The 17,471-nt window shown below is 34.4% G+C and overlaps 1 protein-coding gene across 2 annotated transcripts in view; it reads left to right on the forward strand.

Moving 5' to 3' along the window:
- Positions 1-4,045, forward strand: part of dac (dachshund family transcription factor) — a 122,312-nt gene extending 118,267 nt beyond the window's left edge. For both annotated transcript variants that reach the window (XM_088044112.1, XM_088044111.1), the window contains exon 11: positions 3,051-4,045. In XM_088044112.1, the coding sequence (XP_087900238.1) occupies positions 3,051-3,184 (134 nt within the window). In that variant the 3' untranslated portion in view covers positions 3,185-4,045. The remainder of the gene's footprint in view (positions 1-3,050) is intronic.
- The last annotated feature ends 13,426 nt before the right edge of the window (positions 4,046-17,471 follow it).

Below are 17,471 nucleotides of genomic sequence, written 5' to 3' on the forward strand. Positions count from 1 at the left end.
GGAAGGTGACAAAAAATTAACTTGATGGATAAAAATATTAAAATTATCTCAATTGGTGTGTACCTACTTCGCCCAAAATTCTTATTTGAATGTACGGAAGACGGTAATAAATTTAATCTAAACCATCTAAGCATAAATGGGCCCCACGATGGCACCCTGCAAACTCCCGAAAATCTAGATCTTGGTGGGCCATCTTCATAACCCAAGCGTTTGTTTTCCTGCTGCGACCATTACCTTATTCAAGTCAGTTATCTCCGACCTTAATATTGCAAACGCCTACTGCAGTCCATGAATTCTAAGCATGCCTTGGCATCTGTGTACCGACTTGATCCTGTTGAGAAATGTTCCTGCGACACTCTTGAGATATCGTTCCTGCTAACTTACTACGTTGCAGTATAATTTCCCCGGAGTTTCGTTGTTTACATAATATGTTTATGGTATCGTTCTTGTTTATTCACTAGTGGACGGATGGATGTTAATACGAGCGCTTGCGCCACGACGATATTGAAATTTGAGCTTCTCAAATATGTTCAGGTACACTTTAAACAATTGATGCTATGTTAAGATGTGCTTACTCAAGCGAGCTAGTGCTACAGACTGCAATAATTGTATATGATGAAATCGTAACGACCGCTGAAACTTGGAAACTTCACCTGACCGTGCAAATTTTAAAGCAACCAACCCCTCGACTTACAAGTTTCGTATTACATGTTGCAAGATTTTTTAAAGATCTGCGAACGTTAATAAAAACTAAATTAAGAGGAATTATCGAGATAAGGGTAACGGATCGGGCGACATTACCCAGAAGCACGTCAAGGGCTTTTCATGTTTGTGGTGCATTTCCATATTACTATGATTAACGTGCTTGTATAATAACAATAAATTGCGACTTTTATATAGACGAGAGCTGAAATGCTAAATTAAATTAATGCTTCATTAGATTGTATTTTTTACAACCATGCGCAATCGTAAATCTCTTTCTTTAGTAGCCAGGCTAATTATAATAATTTCTCGAAAGGCAAAAGTAGTTTGTTGTAAAATTGACGTTCGACATTCTGAGAACCGACCGATTCTTCGTTTCTGCAATAAGTTCCCGTCTGATAGTTCGCATAATGCGTGGGTTTATAATCCATAATAATCCCGAGTGATTAGAGTTAATTCAATAGGAATCCTTTCCTTGGCGAACAATAGTTGTAGTCGATGAAGGCACGTAGGGTTCCGGTAATGGGTCCCAAGACGGTGATGCGAGACTTGTCCGGACTTGCGGTCGGACTTGGCCGGAGTCCGGTCCCCGGGCGCGTGGACAAGAGGAAGCCGGCACAATATTAACTAATTACCTATTCATTACGGCTTAAAGTGGCAAGTTGGTCCTGAATTATTCCCAGCTCCGGAGGCCAAGTTCCGGAAGTGAGGTAAGACGCAGAAGCTCGCCGGAAGCCTCTCTAATGGATGCCCAACTTACTACACCAACTTCTATGCTTTATTAGGATTGATTGGTTCCTGATATCATCGCACTTGCCCGAACTTGCCGAAGAAGCATTTCGCGCACCTCCGGAGACAATTAATTACCCACAAACTCGAATTAAAGAAAATAAAACATTTTTACAAAGAGGGTTTTATTTTTAAAATGTCCATTTAGGAGCTTTCGTGTTTGTTTCAGTATGCGAGATCTCGAAGATAATTGTATTTAGCGTTTGCGACCCTCTCTTGGGGTCGTCCTGAGCAGAGTGCCGTTGGCAAAACGATTTAAATTCAGATATTATTGTCGCTGTGTGAAATCAGAGATGAATTCTATGACTACAAAGTGAAGTCATTTTACTGTAACTAAATAAATGGAAAATTGTTAGGTGTCTCACCCTCGCGCGTTACAGTTTAATCTTGTACACGAGTACCGCACAAATTTGATAAAGAGCAAGTTCGTCTTGAGAAGAAGAGAAAATCGCGCGAGAAATTATAGACGCAGAAGTAAAAGATACGCATCTATAACCGATTTGTTGCTTCCCTCCAAGGTTGGAGGTTTTTGTGCTTCGTACCACACAAGTCGTTGAGGCAAATAATACCATCAGATGGTTCTTTGACGCGGATCGATTTTTTGGTCGTTTTTGCCTTTAATAAAAAGCCGCATGACTGTGTTAACCACTTTTCAGATATTTCACATTCTTGCGTGTTTCATAGACTTCATGATTCCCTGAAGTGTCAACAATGCTCATGATAATGCACAATTATTAGCCGTTTACGGAGGCTCAGCAATGAAGCCGAATTATAATAAGTTGTAATAATAGTTAGCGCGTGTCTAATTACATCATTAATACACATATGCATCTTGGACCTTAATTAGTTACGTGATTCGATGCGACCGGAATGGAACTTATTATCGGATATCGCCATGTCATAGCCGGCCTATTACCAGAGCGCTCACTTCAAATGCGGCATTCAATTAAAATTTCTCAAATATCAATTATTACGTGTCTTCTTTATTCTACGATTACTTTGTATTGTCCACGGTGAACTCTACCACCTTGTTTACCAGAAAAACAGTTATGTTTAGTGTCGCTGCTATTTTCGATACCAACTTGTGCATATTTGATGGCATGTTAGGCCGCCGCCACAAGTTGATCGTTGAATATTTATGTCGAAAATTTACACGAAATTCCTCAGTGGTTTCGTACCTAGGACCCTAACAATCAAAGATTAATCATCCCCAAAATAAACAGGACAAACTCGATGCCGACTTATAAAACTTCTTAATTAAAACCGGAGGAGTGTATCTAAAGGATTACGGAGGGCACTTGCCGACGCAAACCGTCGTACTTCACCGATTCAAACGGCAAGTGACAACGGCACAACGAGGCGAGAAATTGCAACAGTAAAGATAACATCGTGCTAAATAGCCGCGGGCCAGAATCCCTGTTCGGGATAATGGCATTGCAGCCTAGCTAAATTAACTCCCTTCGACTGCGTTAAGCGGTTTGTCCGTCTGTCTATTTGTGTTCGCAACTCCATTTAAATAAAGCCGTTTGGCCATTAGTGACATTTTCCTTTTCTTGCAGAGTCCCTCGCGCAAGAACTCGAACTGGAAAGAAAATCTCGCCAGCAACAAGTTGAGAGAGACGTGAAGTCGCCGCTACAAGACCGTTCCGGGTATTACAAGAATTCCGTGCTCTTCACCAGCACAGCAACCTAAACATAACGTACGACTCGATAGATTATGCTTAGATAAAGTAAAAGTAGGGTTTAGCTCAGTCGTACTGTGCTTAGCAATGTTTCTCTTGATTATTGGTATTAAGTTTGGATCGTTTTGAACGAACACGCTGTAGATATTAGTTGAGTTTTGTCAAATTTATATACTAAATACGTCCATTATCGTGGAGCATATCAAATTATTTTAGTTAGTTTGTTTTAAGACTGATTTTGGGCATGAAAAAAAATCGATTACTCAGAGAGCGTTTACAATTTTAGTACTCATTGTTGCTCAGAATTCACTGATTGTACATAAATGCACAATGATGCAAGTGTATATAATTTCTATTTTGTATCTCGTTCGATTCTTTTGTGATTGTTCAAACTATTAATATTATCGCTTTACGTGTAAATATTCTGCATCAGTTTAACCTGTAGAAATTTTCATGTGTGTATAACAACGCAGATTGTACATTAAATTTTTATAAAGTTTAAAGTTTTGCATATCCTTGTAAACTTTCATACGATTGATAAATTTGGTTTGTTTTCGTTACTTTTGCACATTGTAGTCATGTATTTTCTGACGAAAAAAGTATACGCCATTTTGACAATCATTGTCAGAAATTTTTAAAGTGAACGTGTTTGTTACACTCAGTATTATCTCAATAGGTGCAATACTGAAACCACAAAATGTACGAATATAGTGTTCTTTATGATAGCACATTTTTTTCTTACTTGCTTATATCATAAATAGGCTAATTTATAAACATTCGTGTTAGACTATGTAAGAGGCAGTGTGTATGTATTTATTGTAAATATATGTATGTGTGTGCCTTGTAGAAAATAAAAAAAATAAATAATTGTATACTTGCGTTAAATCCGACACCTTCCCCCACGGATAAAAAAAAAGTAATTACAGTTGACTGCAGCAGATATGTTTATGCGAGTGAGAAAAACTGCAGAAAAAAAAATCATTTCAATGGCAGCGTTCCGGAATAGTGCAAGTAATGGCTCCAATTTACATGAGTATAAATAGTCAGAGTAAACAATCTTTTGTAGTCTACAATTAAACGCCATAGTTCCCCCATCAACACTATGCAAATCAAGTCTGCCAACATCAAGTGAAATGACCAGGACGCCAGCTAATTATCATCAATTCGACAAAAAGCGTTACTTCTGCTGTGGTTTCCGTCCAACCATCTGTAATCACGCGGAATATCATTAATAAAATATCGATTGCACCGTAATTTTTCAATAGCACGACTATTTCCATAAAGTAGTTGAACGAGTCAAGTCAATTAATGCAATTAATCTAATTGCCACAATCATCAATCTCATCAATCATTGTAATCAATAAAGAAGTTGAAGGTTGTGCGCTGTTTTGTATTAACAGAAATCCAATATAAGAGGTGCGATTGTCCCTGAGCGAGAATTAATGAATACCGACAAACAGATCGCAATGTCCAGCCCATGATTCCAATGAGTCCTGATAATATATACAGGAATTAGCATATTGAAGTCACAGAGGCGTAATCAGTGCAGGCAGTCAAGCGAAAGATTGTCTCCCCATAACATTAGCCGTCGTTGCTGCTATTACTACTTGTTTTCTTAAATTTACCGTTGATTGCTCGGCATTCGATCAATTTAATGTAATCTGACGGATTGTTTATTGAAAATCAACGCGAAGGACTCGAAAATATGTCATTACAGGACTCACGACCTCGGTGTCAACAAAAATTTATTGTGTAATTCTCCAGATAAACGAATTCCTGCAGAATTGTACCTTCCAGCCTCACGCAGTGCTATGTCTCAGTTGATAGCAATTAACACTTGGGGAATAATTTAGTGTTTTGTGGTTGCTATAATGACGACATAAATAATTTTTGAGCCTCTAAAGTGCCTCTCACCCTTAAATATAAAGTATTGTGGATAAGGGAGAGCTAGCAATGTATGTAAGCTTCTTCAAAAATCCAACTCAATTTCTGTGTTCAAAGGGCACTCGAAATAAATGCTAAAAGCGCACCGCGTTTTAATCAGTCGATGTTTAATGAATCTGATTTCGTCGGAAAATAAACAAACCTGGTGCGAGCGAAAGCGTGTTCGGATGGTCTTTTCGACACTTCCAAGTGAATTTTAATTTGATTAGATTTTCTGTATTAAATTTACATTTTTTGATTAAAGAAAATTAAAATTGACTAGATCTGTTTGATAGTAGAAGCGTCAGGGATGAAGTTAAATTTGTTTTTATTAACGTTCTTTATTATCAGTATTTTAGACCGAGGAGATATATAAAAGCTTCATCAATTCTGAGTGAATTGTATCAAAACATATTCCGAGGCTGAAGAATAAATCACGAGTAGAATCCATTACGAGCCTGAATTAACGTCATCTTGAAAAGAATTAAACGAATGGAATTAATTATAAGATTGATGGATTTCTCAAATATCTACCAACCATCCTGCGGTGTTTCCAAGATTTCGACTTAATCACCTCCATTTATTTTAAACTTATTACGTTTTATCATTATATAATCAATAATCCCTCGACGCAGGCCGAGAAAATGCCGCTCTATAGAGAAAATTCAAAAATAATAAACATCGAGTTCTTTCATTCGGAGCTAATTAGATAGAAAAAATCTTGGGGAAGGATTTACCCGGTCGATAGCCGCAGAATGTCTAAATTCGTGATTGAAATTTAACGAAATGGAATATCAAATAACGATGTCCAGTTGGAAATTTTTCCCGTAATGGAATTTGCTACTGGAGATTACGAATTCCAAAGGGGATGTTTTTTAACAAAACGAAATACGGTTTCAAGTGATGATCGACAATATTTTCGACTGGCAAACATTTCCGAACTAAAAGAATGCGATAACATGTTTTGCTGAAATTAACTATTGATTTTATTATGACCGTGTTTCAAGATCATGCCGGAATTTCGGAGATAGGGTTTCGACATAATGGCGAAGACGGTGTTCCCGAATAATAATTAAAATCCCCGACCTTATTTATTCATTTTGCACGTAAACGGTAAGTTTTCAAACGAAAACATAATATCTAAATTTGGTTGATTAACGTCGGCTGGAGCAGACTGATAATGAATGCTAAAAGAAGTATCTATTAAAACTTTGAGTACAATGGAGCCACAAAGGGCCGCTGCTATTGTGAGCATCAATACGAGCGGTACACATCACCTCAATTAAAATGTAATAAGAATCTCCTCTTAGGTATAAAACTCATTAACACTGCGCAAAAAGGGGGCCGATAAATTAAAATTACTTGAAAAAGTTTTTATTTTTACAAACTTTATCCCGGCCGCAAATTCACCTTTGTTGCTCAACTTACTCACCTTAAACCGATTTCGATGTTCGTTCAACGGCTTTGTCGTAAAAAGAATATTACCATTCTCTTTCATAAATAATACCACACTTTCCCTCAGGATCACAAATACAACTTCATATATATTGATAATTACTGTAAATAAGAGCTTAAAGCTCGTTTTTCTACCTTCTCAACTATCCCTGGCGCAGCCCCTAAAATATCGAATCGTCTCTCCCCGAGATTATAAATAGAAATAACAAATAACATTGTTTTGATCTCAAAGAGATCGACTCAGTGAAGCGGCAGACTTTTATAGAAGTTATGAAAAAGCTCATGAAATGCTATTGAATTGGCATTCCAAAGTGAGCTCCTTGACTTTCATATTACTTTAAAATATGGAAGGAACAAATATCTAAATAAAAAAAGCAAAAGCTCTCTCACAAAACCGAAAATCTGGTAATTGTAGGCTTCATCAATACTTGTCGCAATCAACCAAAATGAATGATTGTGATCCGGAATGTTTTATAGCAAACTTGTGTGCCAGCCAAGGATTAATCATATGCAAATCCCTTTCGATTTTACAGAGATAACACAAAGCTCATTCGATTTGAACATTCGGACCAGCGATAATTAACTTTACCTTTAGTGCATGCAGCCACACCGAAATCAGGCGCGTGTGTATGAAACCTGTTATGCAATTTAACGTCGAAATTGTTGTAATTTATAGCCGGCAATGCATCAAATCGGCGATGGCTATTTCACCCGGACTAAAACCAATAAAAGAATCATTATGCAAGAACGAGGGTAAATTTGGTGGCCAACGGCGCTGCACTCGTATTTATCAGCATATTAATAAAAATAGCGAGGGGCCGTCAAAGAATGCGATGTTCGTCATCAGAGTGTAAGAAATATAAATGAGGGCATGAAGCGTTTGTTGGGGTTAATATTCGTGTTTCCGGTCGGAAAAATCATGAATATGTTTCATTTTTATTGGCCATTTATATCTGAATTTGTACCAACATTAGATTTCAGCGTAGAATACAGAACAGGGCTGCTAGGCCTAAACGGACCATAAAGAAATGTATTCGTGGAGGCTGCACTCTCCCCGGTAACAAATATTTGCATTTTAATAGTTTCTCTTGCTGGATCTGAAGCTTTGTTTATTTGAAATGGAAGATGTGATTACAGGATGCCCTCAAAAGAAATTTCAATATCAAAGAAGATAAAGCTTTTGGGGGTTTATTAGCAGTTTTAACATTTAGCCAAATTCCTTCCCGGTGGATGGAAAAAATAGGATGCGACCTTTCAAAATAATTTCTCGCCCACGCCCCGTTTTTATTTCCACCTCAATTTTATTTTTAATGCCGCAAAATCGCTGAGTGTGACTTCCTGACCGTAAAATGTGAACATAATGATGATTCGATCGCCACTTAAATTTAAATAAAACAAACATTTTTCTCCCGCAGCAAACTGTAAGCTTCTGAAATCTTGTTACTTCAACGACATCGGAATAAATCGGTTGCCAATAGCGTCACACATTTGAATAGCAATTTGGCATGGGGGTGAAATTCTAATCAGTTTTTACGACAGCATTTTTATAATAACGTGCTGTCTGTATGCTCTTTCAGTGCCTGCTCCATAACAGAATTGCCTGCAGTCATTTATACAGCAATTTAGATAGCTTTCCGGCCGATAATTTACCACGGAGAAATTAGTAATCGAATTTTTAAATATGAAAGGTTTTCTAAAGAGATTTGATTGTTTCTGTAGTGGCCAGACGCCTTTATCTCCGTCAATATCCTTTTCGGTCAATTTCATATCCGGAACATTTTAGGATATTGAAAAATGAGGGCCACCAGGGAACGATACATCGTCCAAAAAGATAGCAATGGGCAGGCCTTCCATTCAGACGGACAGCCGAAGGGTGCAAGGGCACAATGGAATATTCTCTTTAAATAGATATGTTGGCAATTATTTATCGATTAGAAAGATGCGCCCTCGGGCGTCTTCGCAAAAAATGTAATCAAAGCACGCGTTACCAAATTTATATAAATTACAAAAGCTTCTTATATTTCTCGTCATTTTTTTACACGGCCGACGATTCTATCGTTTAAATATGCATTTCTCCCTAAATGAAGCCAACAAAGATATTAGCAATTATTTATCGATTAGAGAAGCAAATCCCCGGAAATCCCCGAATTAGTTTTGTTTAGGTGGGTGAAGGAGCGATTTGATCCGGACTTTAATCCTGCTAGCGGTGAGCATCTTTACCCTGACCGCAAGTTCAGGATCTTAGAGGCATTAAGCTCAAGTTTACAACTAAATTCCTCACTTGGTAATTTTGACTGTTTGGATAACAAGAAAAAAAAATCCGACCCGAGTTAATTCGGATTTGGAATTGCGTTAAGATATCCATAAACGTGTCGGCAAGTCTGGAGGATAGACACATCAAAGCGACATCAGCTTGCGCTAGATTGCTCTCAATAATTACTATGCAAAATTATTAGCATATTAATTAAAGAAAATGTAATTAAAATTGAGTTGTGTCGAATAGGAACGCGATTATCATAACTGAGTTGGGAGCGAGTTCAAAATATGTCCACCATTGGAAAAGTGATCAAAAGTGAGACGTAAATTGCTACTGGAACATCTTTTGACGCCTTCATTTAAATACACCGAATTTAGATTCTGGTTTTTATCACTTTTGCATTCGTTTGCATATTAATGGACGGCACACGTGCTTATCACTGATAAATTATTTATAGGCGAAATACGATACAATTAAAAAAACCAACAAAATTTCACCACAAATTTTCAACTTCTCGGAAACTTCAAACGACACCTGCCGTCGTTGTCTAAACGACTGTCAAAATTTATATAATTTAACAAATTAAGTCCCGCTCCGAAAAATAAATAAAGCCATGAAATTATAAAGGAGCGATAATCGCACCCGATTACAAGTAATCATTGTTCTTTACTTCAAACCCATTCAGTCTTTTAAGTGTCTGAATTTTGACCAACCGTCAATGTGATAAATTATGTATAAACTGTGCCGACCAATTTTTAAATATACTCAGTTCGTAAAATTAACGAGAGTTGATTCTATGCAATTAGGTTCGTTATAAAACATTGGTATCGAAATCACGTCCACACTTAGTAATTCAAATTACCACCGTTATTTAAATAATTCCGTCGTTCCCAACGGAAAATAATTGTGTTGTACATGTTCTTGTTAAAAATTAACGTTAAAGGTAAATTAATCCGAAATTTTGCAATCTTAGTAATTATGTTGACTTAATCAAACTATAAAAAAGCATCTGATAAAGGCAGTAGAAAATTGAGTTTGAAATAAGCCGTTAAAAAATTGGTAATACATGAAATCAAAAAGCATTTTATGTGCAAAAATAAACAGCTGCCCTCGGTAGGTTTTATTGTGTAAATTTAATCAAGACGGTCTTTAGGCGTCCATATTTTTTTCCCAAAAAGGTTAATGAGTCACATTAGCTAAAACCCTGTAATTTGTTTTATAAATAATAACGGCTTCATTACAATGTTTAAGAGTCGGTATGTCTTCATTCCTTACATATGCAGTAGTCCACAAAACTGCCCGGATCCTCATTAAATCAGATTAAAAATCAACGATAATTTGCAAATTTTACAGACCACCGACGTCGAAAAAACAAAGCTAAAAATACACACCCTAATTGTTCGATAAACCATCAACTTTTTTTTTTTTCATTATAATTAAACACATTATATCGAGCTCCAAACGTGTCAATTTATCGATTGTATTTCTGTTTTCATTTATTTTCGAATGTCACGTTCTCTCAGATATTGTATTTTCTATAACAAATCAATTAATCATGTAACAGCCTTGTGACAATACACGATAAAACTATTGTCAACAACTGTCGTCGTATTGCATTAACCATTTTTCATAAAAAGTTAGGGCTTTGTTCTCACACTGTTGTGTTGTTGTGTGGTCGTGTCGATCGTTCGATACCTGAAATTATTCCAAATTGTTCTCATTCGATTTGGGTTATTATCTGTTTCGTCACATTAACACTAATTTCAATTAGTGAGTACAGGTTCCGGTCGGGTTTCATTCATCATTTTTTATTTTAAATGGCATTCGTTAAATTGTTATATTCTTGGTTTGGGAAAATTTTATTAGAAATATCGAATAAACGTAGATTTGATATTTGCGGAACAAACATTAAAAAAAAGTTTTTGGAGTTTATTAAAATTTGGACTTCAAACAGAACAAACAAAGTACCATCTTTCGTAATTTTCGAAATATGAAACAGCGATATTTCCAAATCGCTAAAATTTTAATCGGCCATTTGTTGAGTGAGGTACGAGAATTTGGATTAAGCGCAAAATTCTGCCTATAATGAACACCAATAACGTAAGTTTGCTTTACTAATATACTAAAATTGACCAAAATGAGCTTTCAGAAGATCATTTTGAAATGATTTTGATTTTTTTAAGGTGAAAACGACGTTTGATGATTTTATCAAAAGAGCAGCTCGAGTTTTGACTTCTGTGTGAAATTCTGCGTTAAATAAGCACAAATAACTTAAGTTTACTTCACAAATAAACACAAACGAAATATGTATTCACCGAATTAGGTGTACAGAAAGTCATTTAAACGAGCATTTTGGTTTAATTTCTTTAAGTTATACATAAATGAGACCTACAAAGTGGAAAAATCTCAAATCGGTAAGTGAAATAGTTTATGAAAAAAATCAAAAATCACAAATAAGTGAGATTTACATCGAAATAAATTTACATATTTTGAAATTTTGAGTCGGGAATATGTAACAACGAATTCTTATCTTATTTTTGCCCTCTAACGACAATTTGAAACTTGAATCACTTCTCATTTGGTTATTTGTTGACGTCCGTAAACAATTCATACAGTTTTGAATTCTGTCTTAAATTCTACGTTAAAATAGCATTAATAACTTGAGTTTTTAACGAGCATTTTCGAAGAAAAAACGACGTTTAACATTTTTGAGTTATACACCAGCAACACTTGTGTCTACCCCCAAAATCGTCTTTAATTTTAAAGATAAAATTTTGAAAATTTGCATACGCTCACAGTTGACAAGGCTTTAGAAGCTGACGCAAAAAATTGTTTTTTATCACTGACAGTTTTGGCGTCGCGACGCCTTCAAAACGTAATTTTTAGTTAATTGTGAGAGTTTGTGATATCAACCCCTAATTTAATTTTTTTCAATATAAATGTGTTAAAAATATCTCAGTTGTTATTTTAGATCAATGCAAATTGTCGGCAAAATTTGAGAAAAAAATGCTGTTTTATCAAGTTAGTTTCCAATTTCATTACTTCAAAATTGGGAACTACGTTTACACCCATCTGTCAACATCTTGTGTCACAAATGACATCTATCCTTTGGTTCGCTTTAAATTGTTACAAAAGTCTTACTTGGTGAAATTGTCGTTTGGTCGATGTTAATTAACCATTTCTGGTGTCCATAAAGTCCAACATGCCCGTGTTAATCAAAATTAACCTTTATAAGAGTGTAAAAAGTGTAAACGTAGTCATAAATTTGAAAACTAACTGGATAAAACAGCGTCTTTTTCTCAAATTTTAACCACAATTTGCATTAGATTTAAAATAAAAACTCAGATATTTGTATCAGTTATGTTGAAAAAAAAAATTGAATTCGCAAATATTTCCGCAAAAATTTAAAAATCGCTGAAAATTATACTTCTTAGGCGTCGCGACGCCAACCAAAAAATTTTATCTTTAAAATTAAAGACGATTTTAGGGGTGGACACAAGTGTTGCCGGACCCTGTATATCAACCGAAAAAACAGCTGAAAATCTATCATGTCTCAAAATTCCAGATCCATAGAACGAGAAGTTTCGAAGAAATAGTCAAAAAACGAAATATTCAATTTTTTTCATGAAATGGATCGGAATTTTTTTCTCGATTAAAATTGACCATCGCATTTTGCATATCTGAAAGCGGATTTTAAACAAAATAAGCGAGATTCTATCTGTCTCAGTTTCGAAAATATGGCACATTAAAAATTTTGAAAATAACCAACTATCTGAAACTTTAATCGGCCATAGCTCAGAACTTCTAGTCCAGATTCAAAATTTGCGTAAAATGAGTACCTATAACACAGGTGTTTTTAAAATGCTTGTTAAAAAAGTGTGGTAATTTCTTGTCACAACAGTTTTAGTAAAACTCTTTTCTCTTAATAGGCATTTTTCACTCAAAAATTTTAATAAATGTGCTTGTGAGCCACTGATTTAAACAAAATCGAGTGTTGGTTGTTTTGGAAACAAGTCATTCCAATTGCGTGTTTGGCCAGTAGTGTAGAAAGTACGTGGATTCGGGTTATTTTACCTTGACAGCTTTTGATTTAAAAATCGTTTTTATACCTACTTTGTACTCTTTCTGGAATAGCGCAAAACTGTTTTGTACATGCATTTCAAAAACAGCCTGTAAAATATTGCAAGATTAAAAAATGTCTTAATGTAATTTAAAAAAAAAATAACGACATTTCTTCACTTATTGCTACTTATAACCGAACTTTCCTCACAATGGAATGGTCCGCTTAATTTAAAAAATCGGCAAAATTACCTTGTTTTTGCTTTTTTTGACTAGAACAAACGCTCAAAACAATGAAAATATTTCAACGAATATTTTGAGCACTAATGTTGGGATAAAAATGGTAAAAATTGCGTGTTTATTGCTTATTAAAACACCCGCATTTTGAACCAAATCACTTGCAACTTAACTGGCAATTGACAATAATTCGAGAAAAGCCCAGACAGAGTTCTAGGGCGGAACTTTCAAATTTGAGTTTTTTGAAGTTGTGTGAAAATAGTTTCATCACTAAATTTGAGAGTTTGAGAAAAAACAAATAAGGCTAAAGATGTTCAAGGGAGATTCTAGAGATTTTAACCATTCTATCAGAGCACGGCTTTGAAAAATTAAAATTAAAAAAATGAGTTTTTAGAGATTGTAAGTAAGAACTAATAAGTTTAACAAATTAATGTTAAGCCACATATTGGGGCAACAAAATTATTGTTATTTAGCTCATTTTTATAGCAGCGTTTGGCTTGTGTTTCTTAACAATTCTTAACAATAAATTTTTGTGTTTAATTTGGTATTATTAAATTTTTAATTGTTTTAAATTATTGCAATGACAAATTTGTGTTTTCAGATTGAAGAATTTGGCAAATATGAGAATTTAACGTTTTGGCGCATCCACCATTTTTAACTAATTTTAAAAATTTGTTCGAGTTTATAACAGTTGATAGAATTTTTCGTTTTTATGTTTTCATAGACAAAATTTTAATAGAAAACAATAGCGAAAATCGTAGCAGCGCTACCTACAATGTCAAACGCATCTAATAAGGAAAGGTAAGCAAAAGGTGATCTGTAGAATCTAAAATAAAATCAAATATTTTTGATGACTTCATATTTCAATCTTTTAAGAATTCCTCCCTTGCCCTTTTTCGATTAGGTCAGCTGTTATTGAACGGTCGTAAATAAGTAACTAGAAATCGCATTAGAAGACGTTTGCCGGGGGAGAGGCAGGGATTAAGGAATCAAAGCATATCGTGTGCGATAATCGCGACTTTACGGTTAGAATCCGGCATATCTCACCGTAACGCTGATGACTGCCTCCGAAATGAACTTTTCTCGTACTTATGACGCCCCTCTTTTACGTTCTAAACTCATCATCAAAGTAGCCGATGAACTCGCGTCGCCGACTTGCCAACCGCAGGAAAAAAACAAACGCGTCTTAACTGAAACAATTGACAATCGACACGGGCTACTGCGACGCACGAGCGAACAAAGAAATGCCAGAGGAAAATTCAAAAAAGGTAATTTAGAGCGATGGAGGAAGCCGCCTGACGGCCGAGACGAAATTAAGATTTTACACTTGGATATGTCACGACAGATGGCTCTTGTTTACGGACGGATTAAGAATCAACGGGAAGTTCGGCGGGTGGCAAATAAGAAGTTTCGTGGAAAAAAACGTGAGGTTTTATTAAATATTTAGCGAGCGCCGCCTCCGAGTTTGAAATATGATTTTGACGTGGTTTGGTCAGTCACTACGCAATACATCTAGTAACCAATCTTTCACCGCCTGTCAGCTGTCTTCGGTGCTTATCTCTATTGTTTCTTTATTGTCTGCAATCCAGTTATCGATACGGTCTATTTCCTGTGGAGATCCTGTGGGACTTAGGCGAGATGGATGGATTTTTTATAGAACAGTATATTCCAATTTCATTTCACTGCTACCTCGAATAAAAACAACAACTTTTCAGGAAAGTGTTTTTCATCACTTCTTTTTCAGGACACACGAGATTTCAGACCGACTTCTACACCCAGTTACCCTGAAAATTTACGAGATTGCCTCCTGTTTTGCTTTATTTATAACCGAATAATATTTTATTCATACCTACCAACTATAGGTATGTAATATGCAAATCCGATACTATGTGTAATAATTACGGTGTAATTTATTTATAACGAGCTTAATAATAATACTTTAATGTAAATTATTCAAAATTTTATCGGCAATAATAAAGTCCAATTAACTAAATTTTGCGGAATTATTTATGCTACGTCTCCCATCATCAATAATTTAATATTTCCGTTTTACCGACAAACGCGTCATTGGCGGTAGCTAAACTGAAAAATTGCATCAAGTAAATGTTTTGCTACGTTGTTATGTCAAAGTGTCACCAAAAAGCAATCCATTTTAATTTAATGAGTAGAACATTAAACCATATGAATCAAAAATTTCAGATTTAGTTATCCTTGGAAAACAAAATCGGCAAAAGCGTAGGACTTGGTTTGAATTAGACGTTTGGCAATTCTTGACAGTTAGAGGTAACATAATTTCACTTATAGAGTTAAGGGATGATTTAGTATTATTAGAAAACTCAATGATATTATTATTCCTATAAGTTATTTTTCCTACAAAAAAATTACCGATTTACAAAGAAGCAATTCAAAACATCAATTTGGAAGAAATAAGTTTAGATACCTGTAGTAGATAGATGTCACTTTTGAATAATAGATGGCTTCACAACTAAATAATACATTAATCAAAAATATAATAATAAAAAACATAAAGTTATAATAAAATACCTGATAATCTGCACTGAAATAAAAAAACAAGTGTTTAACTGACAAATGTGACAGTTCTTCTTAAACATTTCGCAGAAATTGCAGAAGTTTAAAAAATCAGCAGCTGAGCGATTCTCCAGACTAATACAGTCGAGGCTAATTTATTTTGTGTGACAAAAACATTTGATTATCATGAAGTGTAAAACACTCTTTAGAAATTTTCATTATTATTGTCACTAGTCACAAAACTGATTGAAACATGCATGTCAAATTAACAGTAATGCATAAACTCCACCAAAATTCTCTAAATTTCAATGAGATCATGTCCAAAATAATTTAGGCTCGACTATATGAACGGTGATAAAAAAAGCGTCTATGAGTACCAAGTTCTTTTCTGTTAAACCATGTCAGAAATCAAAGCAAAATTAATCTAAACATATTCCTTTTTAAAGTATGGATTTTTTAAAGAAAAAACTTAGCAATACTACCTTAACACTTTTTAATACAATTTTAATACAAGCGACTAATAGTAAGTGCTTTACAATGTAGCAACATTGAAAAATTTTCTTCAGAGCCAAGAAATGGTACTTTTAAAAGTTAAAGAACTAACTTTAAACTTGGTTTAAAGCACTTTTTTCTCTTTTTTTGATACAGAATATCATTAACTGTAAAAATCTAATCTCTAACAACGAAATTGTTAAAAAAATTTAATCAAATATAGTTTGATTGTTTAAAAAAGAAAGCTTCTATTAATCTGGAACTTTTACATCGATTTTGCCAAAAGAACATCGATTTTTAATACATATATTTTTATTTTCGATGTATCATTAAAAATCGATAATTGCGGTTTCGATGTATGTATTTTATTTTACACCGTTGATTTTGGTGATTTATAAAGAAGACTGGAATTTAATTTAAGGTAGTTATATTTTAGAATTTTGTTTCTTTTTTATAATTTATTTACTTATTATTTTGTTTATTACTTAAGGTTTTGATTTATTTTTGTTTTTCTAGTATTTGCTTATTATTTTGTTACTTTATTAAGAATTTTATTTATTTTTGCTTTTCACAATAAACTATACTATATTGAGTTTTTTATTTACTATTTTTCAAAATTGATGTTTTCTCCGATGTATTGGAGATCGATGTAATTGTGCTCTTGTTGAAATTGAGTTTAACATCGTTTTTTTTTACTCGATGTTCCAAGATTTAGCTTCTATCTTAGTTAAAAAAGCACAAATTTCCTTTCAGTTTTTAACTTTGGACTCAGGAAAGAATTACCTGCAACATGATAGGTAACATAGACGTCTTTTTTTCATAACCCTGTATACCTAATATTTTCTTCTTTTAGCACTTTCAATTTGAATTCCCAGCGCAATTAAGTCTATTTGAAACACCGTTTAAAAGAGCTTTTATCACTTTGTCAATGCGACACTGAATGCTCTAATCATTTTTATAGCCACTTGAGCTTGAATTAGAACGACACTGCAATGCCCATCTCAGTGACGTATAGAACTGTCAAATTACCTAATGAAAACATCAAGTGGTTCGCAAATGGCACTACGGTAGCTGCGATCTGATTGGTTCAGGCACTAACATTATTTTATTAGTAATATAATGTGAACATTGTTTAACTGCAAAACAATAGCTTACTTCTACAAGGTGTTAGATAACGACCATAGCAAAAGAGGTGATGAAAGAAACCGTAAAAAATAATCAGACTAACCATCGAATTTTGAATCAAAAAGTTTAGAAAATTATGTGTTTAACGTTAAACTGACGGTTATTATTTTATTCCAGTGGTGTAGTTGATTTGTAATTATAAAAATAAACTCATTTTCCGC

The sequence above is a fragment of the Gnatocerus cornutus genome, chromosome 8, assembly GCF_029298725.1.
Source record: "Gnatocerus cornutus isolate USDA-ARS CGAHR chromosome 8, icGnaCorn1.1, whole genome shotgun sequence".
NCBI classification, from domain to species: domain Eukaryota; kingdom Metazoa; phylum Arthropoda; class Insecta; order Coleoptera; family Tenebrionidae; genus Gnatocerus; species Gnatocerus cornutus.